The sequence below is a fragment of the Buceros rhinoceros genome, unplaced genomic scaffold, assembly GCF_000710305.1.
Source record: "Buceros rhinoceros silvestris isolate BGI_N320 unplaced genomic scaffold, ASM71030v1 scaffold7411, whole genome shotgun sequence".
NCBI classification, from domain to species: domain Eukaryota; kingdom Metazoa; phylum Chordata; class Aves; order Bucerotiformes; family Bucerotidae; genus Buceros; species Buceros rhinoceros.
The window spans coordinates 30,806-44,313 of NW_010394747.1; the positions used below are offsets into that span (position 1 = coordinate 30,806).

General features: G+C 43.1%; 1 protein-coding gene across 1 annotated transcript in view; it reads right to left on the reverse strand.

Moving 5' to 3' along the window:
• SYNM (synemin, intermediate filament protein) overlaps nucleotides 1–8,881 on the reverse strand; it is a gene marked incomplete at its 5' end in the record, with an annotated part of 12,869 nt that extends 3,988 nt beyond the window's left edge. Inside the window, 2 exons of the mRNA XM_010145306.1 lie at nucleotides 1,349–1,419; nucleotides 8,757–8,881. Of these exons, the coding sequence (XP_010143608.1) occupies nucleotides 1,349–1,419; nucleotides 8,757–8,881 (196 nt within the window). The remainder of the gene's footprint in view (nucleotides 1–1,348; nucleotides 1,420–8,756) is intronic.
• Nucleotides 8,882–13,508: the final 4,627 nt, after the last annotated feature.

Consider the following 13,508-nt stretch of genomic DNA (forward strand, 5'->3'; position numbering starts at 1 on the left):
TTCCTGAAGGTTTTGCATGATAATTAAATCTATGCATAAATTATATTAAAACTGAAAGGTGAACTTTTTACTAAGATGCTGATTTTACCTGTTGTGAGCTACAGGGTATTATTAAGAATGACAACCTTTCATGTGTATATTAATATTCATTTACATTACAACGTCCTGTGTATGCTAGTATCCCAGGCTTGACTTTTTGCTTCATTAGCCCAAGTGACCTGAAGTTTCTCAGTTCCTATTGAGAATTAATGGCATACCTGCTACCACATACTGGAAACTGAAAACACAAACGCAACCCTTCAGAGCCACAGGATACAACAAGGAAAAGGAATATAGAACCTTGTAGGCTATAGCTATACAATTTAATAAAATGTTCCAGGGATCACTGTCTGGCTCTAGGACCAACCAGCACTGCACAACTCAAATCTCCTACTCCTAAAAAGGTAGACACATCTCCTCTGACTTCTGGTAGCATTCCTGGTCTGTGGCACCCACTGAATATGCCTGAGCAATGCCTGCAAAAGTACTGGCTGGTCCAGATCAAAACCGTGCCTGGGACAGTGCTAACCATCTAGCAGCACAGGCAATTCACTGAGAGCCTTTCAGCGTCGAATTTACTACCGCAGACTTCCAAATCTCTTCTGGGACTACCGCCTAGGATAATCTGATGATTTTAAGTCTACACGTGGTTAGACTCAGCAGTATCATCGAGACTAATCCTGTATTGATAACTATGGCCATCGCAGTCAGATCGAAGGTCCATCTTATCTAGTATCCTGTTTACAGCGACCAACCGTAGATACACAGGGAAGGGTCTAAGAACAGGGCAGGTAAATAGTGATACTTCCCTGGCACACTCTCACAGCCTCCAGGGATTTGCAGCTCCTAAGATAGAAATGGTATCTTTATGTTTAGTAAGTCTTTCATTTTTCTTTCATTAGTCTGATAAAATTTCTCTTTCAACCCATGTACATTTTTTAACACTCACAATGCCTCATGATGATGCCTCTATGGTTTTAACTACATCTTTTGTTTAATACCTCTTGCTTTGTACTTCAAAACTCTCTTAAGACCTGTGGGCATCCAAAAGTTCTTGCACTACTAGAGCTATGAAACATCACTCTCTCTACTTACCTTCTCCACTTGAGTCACGTTTTATAAACTAGTTTTATAAACTAGTTCATATAGAATGGCACTACATTGATTTAAAATAGAAACATGCAAAACCAATTCAATATTCACTTTGCAATACACTTGTAAAAAGTATTCTTCAAGAACACTATAACCCAATACTTTCCAGTTATATTTAATTTCATCCGACATTCATTTTTTAATACTAATTTTCTACCTTGAGTCAGTTTCCCTGCATGCTGGTCTCTCCATATAATCCACTGGTTGCTCTTCCCCTCTAACAAAGCTCTGAAAAACACATGAAAAAAGCATTCCATTAAAATATTGGGAAGAATAACCAAAAATATTTAACATTTATAAGTCTTAGAAACCGAAACAATTATTCAGTGGTTGGGTCAGACCCCGAGTGTTTTTCACACCCTGTATATTTATTTCTTAACATCTTCCACACTCAGTTTGCAGTCCAGTTAATGAGAACAACGCAGTAACCTTACAGTAGAAGACAGCAGCAGACACAGCAGAGGTTTAGACCAAATCTTCCACATTCGCCAAGAGACTGCTTCCTGGCGTGCACAAGATCCACTGATCTCCACTATGGAATTTTTTCCAGAATGATGACCTTGTAACAGAGTTAGGAAAAAGCAAAGCCACACAAAACTTCAGAGATAGTCAGTAAAGCTCTCAGAGAAACACATGGAGATGTTTTATGAAGCAAAGGCAAAAATGAAAATATTTGTAAGCAAACAGGGAGGAGTTTCCCCTGCTGGTAACAGGGTACTAAAGGTGGGGTTGAGGTGGGATATATGAGAGAACAGTTATAGCCAGATCTGTAAGTTCTATCCTCTTCAAATGAAAATTGAAGGAAAGTGTTACTTCTACTGCCAAACACTGGCTAGTGCTGGAGGAAACAACTTAGAGTATTAAAGAAACTATTTGTAGTTTCCATTTAATCAGAAATCAGCACAACACATTTTACCACAAAGGACTAGGAAAAATTCTTTGTGACAGAAACCTCATGGCTTCTTTTAATGACATCTGTTTGTTCCCTCTGTTCCTCAGCCTTCCATTCACTCTTTTTGCCTGACTCTATAATAGCAGTGGTGGAAAATACTCCGGAGATACATTTCCCATAGAGATTAGCACAACTGAGGGGCAATTGCTCTAAAAAATTAAAACAAGAAGTAAACATTAGGGTGATCTTACTCAGTCCTAGTTTTGGAGATGGTTATTCAGTAAGACTGAGTCTCTGAATTCCTGATAAATTCTTTGGAAATCTTTGTGTGCTTTCCTTCCCTCCTGCTGTCTACACACTTGCACTGTCTGGCATAGAACATATCTAGCCGATTTCAAAAAAGAAAAAAAAAGAAGCAGTTTGTCCCTTTTCTACTTTTACAGGTCCACGAGCTACGTCACCTCCCAAAAATGTGCTCAACTGCAGCACTCTGGTGCAACAGCCTAGAAATTCTACAGCAAGTTCTTTCAGCACGCAACGGAGTGCTATGACCCGTAGGGTAACTGCGGTGGGGTTATAGCCACCTTGACTAGCGAGATGCCCGCTTCATCACTGGCAGAGTTGGAAATGCCAGATGTTTTGTACTGATAACCTACAGCTGCAACGTGGAAGTTGTCAAGAGTCAGGCTGGAGGATGATGATAGCCAAGACTCCTGACTCCCTACGGGGGAGTCGAAAGCAATTCACTATTCTGGTATAAACACACTTGCTGGGCATTTCTGTCAGAATTAACAAAACAGGCATTTTAAATGGCAACTTTACATTTCACACTTCATGTGACTGATCTCTTTGGACATTTTATGCTGCTTTTGGTTTCTGTCTGCCTCTAGATTCAGTAGGACAATGCTATACCAGCAAAACATTATTAGTAATGTTTTCTTTTCAATCATGGATTTGCCTAGGTTCAGAAGAAAAGCCAGGTTAGAATTACCTAACGTATTTCAGGTCCCTATCCTCCTAGAGCAGGCTCAGATGGACACCTTCACTTCTATTCTGTTAGCCAAAAACACAAAGCAAAAGCAATTTCTCTTCCTCGATGTCAGAGGCTTTATAGGGATTAGATGACTTCAACACAAACAGAGAATATTCCCAAGACCAAACACCTGATCTGATACACCTAGGGAGTACCAAAGAAACGGCTCTGATAGACACGCGCTAGAGAAGTTGGTAGTGACATTGCAGAAAACGTATCAAGGAGCTGGCCCTGAAAGCGTTAACCATGACGAAGGAAATTAGGAATGTGGCTAGTTTGACTAAGGATTTCTGGCTCCTGTTAAAACAACAGTTGTTCAGTTGCTGCAGCAACGTATGAAGTCACTAAAAATAAGCTCAGAGAGGTAACTGTATATGGCAAAGGGCAAGAGCCCACAGGAAAGCTGGATGTGAAGTATTACTGCTGAAAATGAAAGGCAAAGCTTCATGAGAGCTCTGTGAAACTGGACAGCGAATCGGTGTTTTACTGTACACAGTTCAGAGCACCTATGTCCTCAAGCTTATCAGATAAAGAAGAAAATGTTTGACTGGCTTTGGCTTGAGGAACCCTGGTGTAATGTCCTGAGCACTGGTTTGGGAGCCAGCAAACTCAGGTCACGTTCCTCAGCTTGACCACAGCTTCAGTTTCCACAAGTCATTTTCCTTCTCTGTTCCTCTGCATCCTTTCCTAACACTAACCATTTAAACCATAACTTTTTCATGCAAAGACTGCTTTTAAACTTAACTTGCACTACCTAAAGGATAGGTTATTAACCTCAACTGTAAGAACTCTTCAGTGTTCACAATAATAACAAAAAAACATCCCTCCAAGCAGCACTGCTGAAAAACAACCATGTCAGCTACTTCCTGGAAATCAGATCCCAAATGACACAGACACACATTGTGTTAATGCTTAGTTTAAGCCAGCTTTAACTCATCTCATTATTAACGTCATTTATCTAACGTTCCCAGCAACACGCTGGTCGCTGAAGCCTGAAGCCCCGCAGAGTGCTGGCTGACAACAGGAACAACTAGCCCATGAAAGCAGGTGGATTAGATAAACCGGTTGGGGTGGGGAGAAAGGAGTTACCGAAGAACAAAAGGATGCAGCGCAAATGTTATCGTGGTAATTCGCAACAGCGGTGACTTTGTTTCAGCTACAGAAACCCAAAATTTCGGATGGGGGCATTAGTGAGCAGGCTATAAGAATTCATCCTCTCTAATCTGGGCATTTGGTAAGGAGTTACAAGAAAAAAACCAAACGCCACACCTCTGTGGGAGGTGGAATGGAGGAAGCACTTCTGGGGTAAAGGCCACTCCACATGTCTTCCCCATGATGGGATGGCAGGACAAGGACTGTATGAAAAACAGCAGGGAACTGACTGTGTGTTAAATTCCCTGAGTGTAGAAAACTCAGAATGTTCTCAAAGTAGAACAAATACAGGAATAGGACAGGTTAGATGTTACAAATTGGAAACAGGAAACAATGAAACTGAGTGAAAAAGCTGTGGAGAGTAGCTGAAGAGGCCATAATGCTGGTGAGGATTTCTTGAGAGGAAGGCATGGAAAGGGTCAGAAGTGCTGATGGAGGAAACCAGCCAAAGGAGGACTGGGAAGTATTCCTACCAAGGGCATTAGGAGGTCCTGACAATGACCACGACAAAAAAGAGAAAGAAAGAAAGAAAGAAAGAAAAAGCTCTGTAGCTTCCACTGCTTCAAAATGCAGGGGAGTAACCTAGAACAGAACACTTGCACGACACCAGGATTTCACAGTTAAATCCTTTGCCCTTCAACAACTTATTTTAGAGAGGGCAGAAAACCTGCTTAACCTATGGCAGAGGCTCTGGGCAGCCTCTGGTATCTGAAGAGAAGAAGCTTCTGATAGCTGAGGAGAAAGGCTTGATAATAGTTCTGATTCTAGGCAGATTCTCTATCTCCTTTCAAAGTCAACTCTTGTGCACTCAAAAATTCACCATTTCTCTCTGGAAATTAAATTTAAGCACAGTAAGTAGTTCTGGTTTTGCAGGGTTCCAAAACTGCAAGACACTTCATAAATATTTACTTCAACGGTGATGACAAAGGATTGGGAGTGAAGAATCCCATGAGGTTTAACGTCATAAAGCAACATATGGCACAAATTTCAGTTCCTGAGTGAGCCTCAGCTCCCAGAGCAGGAAGCGTGAGCAGAATCAGAGAGGAAATACACTTGGTCCTTGGGGAAGGGTGCTCCTTGCAACAATGATCCTTCTTGCCAGCCCAGGAGCAATGTTGACTAACGGAAAGACCTGGCTTTAAAATGGGACCTGTAGGAGTTGTACAACAAAGAGAAAATACCGGATGGGAGGTACAAAGAAAGCTCCAAGAAGCAGACCAGAAAACACACCCTTAACCTATAATGCCAGCAGGAGAGGAGGTGCCAAGACCATCATGGAAACTTCTCAGTGGAGAGTTCAGGATGTTGAACTAAGTGTGAATAGGTGACTTTCATTTCCAATATGCACAAGCAAGGGCATATGCCAGTGTCCTTCGTGAAAACATGGCTTCACACGCCCTGGTTGTCACAGATAAAAAGACCTGGGAGATGAATGGGATTTGAAAACGCACATGGGTGAGCTGTCCAGAAGCCTCTCACTAGACAGCTTACTAACTGGATCCACACTGCTTCCCTCCCACAGCTCTGCTGCCAAGGCATACAGCAGGGAAGGCAATTTTTTCTTAGGTGAAGGAGAAAAAGAAGAAAAGAGGAATAGGTACAACTGCATAAATGACACACCCTTAACCTATAATGCCAGCAGGAGAGGAGGTGCCAAGACCATCATGGAAACTTCTCAGTGGAGAGTTCAGGATGTTGAACTAAGTGTGAATAGGTGCCTTTCATTTCCAATATGCACAAGCAAGGGCATATGCCAGTGTCCTTCGTGAAAACATGGCTTCACACGCCCTGGTTGTCACAGATAAAAAGACCTGGGAGATGAATGGGATTTGAAAACGCACATGGGTGAGCTGTCCAGAAGCCTCTCACTAGACAGCTTACTAACTGGATCCACACTGCTTCCCTCCCACAGCTCTGCTGCCAAGGCATACAGCAGGGAAGGCAATTTTTTCTTAGGTGAAGGAGAAAAAGAAGAAAAGAGGAATAGGTACAACTGCATAAATGCAGAAACACAAATCAGAGCAATCACTTTTCAGCTTCTGTTATTTTACAATAATTCTGTTTGCAGGCATTAGGTAGCACGTTTCCTGATCTGTAGCCAGGCCAATTTCTGTTTTCACGTGCAGGTCTTTTTCAGAAGGTAGATACTCCTTTGTCCACTGAAGTCTGCCTAGCCAACGCAATCAGTGACGCAAGGTGCATTCACTACAATCAGATGAAGGAACCCTGCAGGTTAAGAAGCTTCTTAACTGGACAACACGCACACACTGCGGGTGATGCTGAATTGTTCTCCTTCCATTAAGGAGGGCAGAGACTCCTTAGACAAACCAATAATGCTCAGATAATCAGCAATACGACCTCTGGAGAAGCTCGAGAATGTAATGAGCTGACAAGGTTTTACAGAGCAGAAGCACTGATGGTTTATTAACTAAGAGCGAGTCCAAACAACTAAATATCTGGGCATTATAATTCCCACTTCCGGATGAATACTAATCATCAAAACAATTCTGGTAATTCTGTTATTGTGAAAGTGCTAATCCCATTTTGCAGATGAATAAACTGAGGGAGAAAGTTTAAGTGACAACAGTAAAAGTCAACATCAGAGGCAGGGTTAAATTCAGAAGAATTGTATGTTGTAAGAAAGTTAACAGAATTAACCCACACAGGTAAGGATGACAACCAGCCACCGTACCCACAGCTCCTCTTCCACTGGTAAAGCTCCAGACACCGCTGGCCTTCCAGGGATCACAGGGAACCCACAGGGATCCACCAACAAGTACCCAGGTACTGTTGCTCACCAACTGACTGCAAATTACTTGTCCCAGTAACAGTCACACACTGCTTGCGATTCCATCTCGTGCAGACGCCAGCCTTGCTCTGCACCTCATAGCCCACAATACTCAAGGCATCTGGAACAGAACGGTTTTGCTCTTTGGTGGCCTGCAGATATCCTTTGCTCTCTACTCCGTTGTCCAGCTACTCAGAAGCTACTCTTTCAAGTTTCTCATGTTTTCAATTATGCAACCACAATTAAATTCCGTATTTATCAGTGGATTGCTTTAGTCTACACATTTCACCCATAGTGCAGATGGACCCATCTTTATCCAGACTTAGGTGCTTATTATTGGTTCATGGCAACGTTGTTACACACTTAGAACAAAGCATTAACACTTTAGGTCACAGAAGTGTCTATCAGAGATGACTGGTAATACCACTGTCTGTTTACACAGGTTGAACACGAACAACGCACACAGTACAGACAAGCTAACGACTGCAGCATACTCCTTAAAAAGAATACAAAAGTAGGCTGACATTAAATTTTTTACAAATTATTACTTTGTTCGATAAGAACTGCACTTCTCTGGATTTGAAGATCTATCTATACCTCAGTGAAAGTTATGGAAAATATTGTGCCAGTTGTAGAAAAAACCATGATCTTTACAATAAGGTAGGATCTTCCTCCAGATCATAGGTTTTGGTTTGGATTAGTTTTTCTTTCCTTCCGAATTGCTTTTATGCCATGTGCCAGCTGATACATCACGATTCTCCAGACAGGAAAATTCCTCTGGCTTCTCAACCCCACTGCTACTAAGTGGTGGTAGAGAGCTATACACTACTGAAGATTCTGTAGCTGAGACGTTGTTTGCCGATACCTCGCACTTGATCCAAACATGTTTCCATAACAAACCAAAGCCAGGATTTAAACTAACAGACTTTTCTGTTATTTTCCCACTTCTTCTACGACTGAAACATGAATGGGGAACTCACTAATCTCGATGCTGCAGGTGGGCACTAACCAACATACTTAAACCCCAAAATGTGCCCTAGAACATATGACACATTGGCAACTACATGCTTTACTGATTGCAATTTAGGGATATGGGTCCTCAGCTTGTAATCAAACACTGCGACAACAGTTCACGTCAGTCTGATATCCACTTGACTAGGACTAAGACGGTTTCTTACAAGTCACTGTATTTGTACAAAGTTAACAGGATTCCTATGGATTTTATTGGCTTCTCCAACATGTTGTTCTGGAGACAGAGGAACAGAATGAATAACTACCAGAGATAGTTTTGCTCGAGCTATCAAATTCCAGTCATCCCTGCCCGTGGTAATTCTTACCAGTGTTACTAATGAATAACGGTATTTAACTCTTCTTACAGTTTCCCCAGAGAGCTCAGACAACTCAAGTATCAGCAGCCTTCGGAAAGGGCGTTATCTTTCCTTCACAGGCAGCGCAGTCAAGCACAGAATAGCGTGGTGGCCCATGTCACAGAACAAGCCAACAGTGAGCTAAAAACTGGTGTTAGTGATCCATTCACCCTAATAAACTCCAGTACATACAAGGGGTCTTGTATGTACTGAGACTCTAAAAGTAGCTGCCTGCATTTTAAATGCTGAAGAGAGAATGAATGGGGCTCACGTATCTACAGAAGAGGGCTTAAATTATACAACGATTAGACAACTGAGTGTGTACGTTCTTACCTGTAGGTTTCAATTTCCAGGATGAGTCCTGCTTTCACCTGCAGCAGTTCTTGATAGTCCTTCAGGTAGTCTGTGATTGACGTGGTCAGGAACTGCTTCTCTTCCTCTAGAGCATCGATTATCCTCTAAACAGAAATACTGATTTTTAGTTTTGAACTAACATAAAAATCTTGAATGCCTAATAACTTAAACCTCTTATTGTTCCCTCATATTATTTATTTTAATTAAATCAATACGTTCCATTACTTCAAAAAACCAGAACAGATCAGCTCTTCGACCTCCCCATAAACAATCTGAAATACGCTGTTGCTGGAGCAGAGTTTTACGCTACGGTTTCATTGTATGCCTTACTAAGCTACCGAAATATTTCAGTAGAATGCATTCAGATGCCCCGTACAAGTCATCAAGTATATATAGCAAGGAAAATACAGTCCTTTATAAATGTGACTTAAATGTGACTTGTTTTGTCATTTTAAGGGCATAGATGTACATGCTTAAAACATACTTGAGGAAAGCTGCCTGCATCTTCATGTACGTGAGTACAGAACACGTCTATAATCAGGTCAATCTATTCCTTCATTTTTATCTGTTGTTACACTATTACACCAATGTTTTCACTGACGTGCCAAATCTTGTCTACAATCTTCAATGCACCTAAAACTCCTTTTTCATGGCAGAAGACAAATCCTATCTGCATATCTGAAAAAACACTATCAGCCATCCAAGAGCCTCACCCAGACTGCAGCAGAGGTAACGTCCCATATGGTCACGCGCAGCAGCAAGCAGAACTGCTGACCTTTAGTGGCTGTGAGGCAACAGCCCTGTTCAATAACTGGCACGATGGAAAATCCCAAGATGGGAAGGGACGAAAAGTGCCAGGCCTTGCTTTCAAAAGGAAAAGGCTATCAAGCAAGAACGGACAGGGTGCTGACAGAACCAGAGGAATCAGAAGCAGGAACAAAGACAAGACAGACTGGATCTCCATGGGACCAACCCCCAAAGGTGACAAGAGCTCTGATACAAAACATAAAGTGCTTGAGGTGTTTGTTGCCTCCTCAATTAACCATAGAGACTAACCTACGTGTGTGCATGCGTACGTTAAAAACCACTTCACAAGGCACAGGTCTAGCTGCAGTCCCAGGAGAATCTGCGCTGGGGATCTGTTCACTGGACCGCAGAGTGTGTGGAGCTCTGAGAGACTGGGGATCCTCACACCAGTCTAAAGACACGGGAACTTCAGCCCCTCACCCCCAAGTTCTGCAGTCTGGGTCTGAAAAGCCACCTGGATTCTACCCACTGGATTCGGAGAGCACTCGAGATCCAAGAGGCTGAGTTAATGATTACCATAAGGGGCTACCTAACCCAGCCAGCTGGGTAACAGCTCCGAAGGAATTCATTCCAACAGGAGCAGACACTGTACGGACTGGATGGCACGCAGCCACTCAGCCAGCCCCTGGTCACTGATGTTTGAACATAATGCAGAGGACAGTTGGCCTTAAATCCTGTTTCCAAGCACATCCAAAAGTGCAGAAACCACCTTGGCAAAGTTCAGGAGGCTGCAAGCCGACAAACTGCTGTTTTGCAGAAGGTAACCTGTACCACTGCTGCTCTGTTTGCTTCACACAGGACTTCCTGGAAAGACTTGTTTCTTGACTACACCAATCCCATGCCCCCCAAATCCCAGTGATGTCCTGCCAGAACTGAGTAACGGAATAGAAGCAATGTATTCTCACCCTTCAGATGTTCATCTCCAGGCAGCAGTTGGAAGTTTTAGAAGGACAGTAGGGGGGAAAGAATTTTCTTGGCTGCCCAAGCTGCACCTACTCAGGGATAGAGAGAGGATTCCAGGTTCTAACCCTTTCCATCTGGTACTATTTACCGATCCCATAGCTCATTCAGCAGCTCCGCAGGGGAGGAACTGACACTCTGCACTTAGCTGGCTAGAAAGTGGTACACAGAAAAATGCGCATGACTTATTGATATTATACATTCATTTCACAGGATGTTTTCTTCTTCCCTGGAGCTCACTGCATTGACACGGGAACCGATCCTAAACTCACCGTGTTAGTGAAAAATATCTACTGCGTTTCAAAGCGGCAGGATGAGCGATGATCATTTGTACATCCAAAAAGCCAGGGCTTTCTCAAATCACCGAGAGTTTTTGCCTAAGTACTGTCACGGCACACAGCTAAAATGATGGAAGTAAGAGACCTACAGAGTTCATCCCTCTAGCACTCAGGACCAGTGAAAATTTTCCAAATAAGTATGATTCACAGCTTGCCTGCTTCGGCTAAATTACAACCCCAAACGTGTATTTCTACTTAACAGTGCCGAAAGCTGTAGTGAGGATAAGGAGAGGCAAAGATGGACATATAAGGCGACTGGATGATATATGGAAAATATGAATAAATCTAATTGCCATTGGAGCTGCAATGAACAGTAATCACTTGACTCAAATCTGTACATACATATCATTTCTGTGTGACACTACAATAAATATGCATGGAATAGTTGCTCTTTAAAGAGTAGTTTAAAATCCATGCTGAACATGCTTTCACCAATAAAAGAAATGAGGGAGGGCGGAGAAAAAGCTTTGATCACAAGAACAAAACCTGGAACAGCTACTTCTGCGCATTCTGTAGTTTTCCTTCTTGGATGTGAGCAAAAGATGTTTTAATTCTCGTGTATAGTAGACTGGAAAAAGCCTTTCTCATTAGAAATCAAACATTTTAAATACAAAACTGTTCAGAAGTTACAAACCCTGTGATACCATTTTCAACAGAATTTGAATGTTATCTAGACAAATACTGAAAGATAAGACAGCTCACAAGTCTTCAGGTGGGCTATCAAAGCACTTTTCTTATTATGTTACTAAGAGTTGAATTTATTATTCCTGTGAAGCCAAATGCTTGGGAGAGTAAACCAGGAGTTTGTAACACTGGTATCACAATAACAATCCATGTTGGGTATTGAACCAGGACGATTTGAGGGCATGCATTGATTTTTGTTACTGACTTCTGCAACGGGTTGCTCTGTCTCTACTTGCTCCTCTAAATAAAATTCTTTAGAAACACAACCAGATACAGAGACACCACACTGGTACAAAACCACCTTGCTGAGCTGGAAGACAAGTACCCTAACACCCCCATTCTAACTGGCCTTAGGAAAAAAAAAAACCTGGAGCATGGACAGTGAGCTCTACAAAATGCTCTTACTAAAATAACACCGTATTTAAAGGTTTTCAATCTGAGCAATGATGACAGAAGATCAAGGAAATCTCCATTAGAAATCCCTAATAACAAAGGCAGACAGCAAGGAGAATGTCTTTTGGAAATTAAAGTAACTTATAGTATTAGTAGGCTTAGGTACATTTATCTAAACCTATACACCCTAAAAAAAACAGGGGGAAAAAAAGAGGGGTTTTTTCTTTACATTTTCACCTGTCTTTGACTGATGGATAGATTTAATTCATGAGAGATTTACATACAACATCTTCGAAGGCTTTGGAAACGTTTACATACATGATTGAAAGAACGAATTGTCCTGTCATAAATGAAAAAAAAGAAAATACTTATTTAAAAGTTAAAAGCCTTCCTGATTGCTTCTTACATACCTAATCTGCCTCAGTTCACAGCATCTGCAAACTATGCAGCTTGCAAACAATCTAGCAGCGTACAAAAGCCAGACACACACAGAGCAACAGGTCCCAGCCCACTGCCAGCATCTCTATCATCTACCGGGGCTGTTGGGCACAACGTGATCATCAGCACACGGGGTTCAGACAAACACCCAGCTCCAGCAGGGTGTTAATAAAAGGTCTAACACTGAACAAAAGAAATGTTGCCCTCAGGACATCGATCCATAGACTGGATGATCTAATCCGTGCTCTCCGCTCTAAATGGGATGAACTCATGTTCCGCAGTTCCGGCAGTTCATGCCGAGCTAATTATACATCGTCAGACCCGACATTATCCTGACAGCAAACAAATTCTCACGCTCTAACCCTCTATCTAACACCACCAAACATCCACCGTGGACAGACACCAGTCACCTACATCGTTAAAGTTCTATTTCAACAAATGCCCTCCCTGCTCACTGCCAGTAACGACTCTACCTGCCTATAAACCACCAGAAGTTTCCATAACTATGCTGGGACACACAAACTTTTCTCTAGGCCCAGGGTGCACGGGAGCACGTGTAAAGCAGGAAGAAAAATCAGCTCATTTCTCCGATCGTGACAGGTCAACCTCAAATCCCAGGCAAGAAGGGAAGCTTCGCATCCCACCGCCCAGGGACTGGGTTCCCCTGCTCCCAGGGACTGCTCCACGGGCTCCTGCCAAGCCCAGCAGCAGCCCTGGCAAGGCCGTGCGCCAGCTCCAGGTCTCGGGTACTTCAGGATGGAGCACCTGTCACCGGGAGATGTCCTCAGGGTCACCGTGCCCCTTCTGATCCCCACCCATCACAGCCAGCGCTCACCAAACGGAGCAGCGGGGCTCCAAGGGACTCCCTGCTCCTCCCAGAGAAGGGCTCAGCCACCTCCTCCTGCAGCCTGGGGAAATCCCACGGCAGGGAGGGAGCCCCCAGAGGGGTTTACGCTCTCCCCGCGGCAGAGGGAACAGGAGGGATGGGAGTCAGTCTGAGGCAGCGGAACGACAGGGTCTCGTCCCCGCCATGGGGCAGAACCGAGAGCAAAAAGCGAGTGGGGCGGAGGAAGAGACTCAGGGAAGCACCAAACAAGTAAGGGAGGGCGGG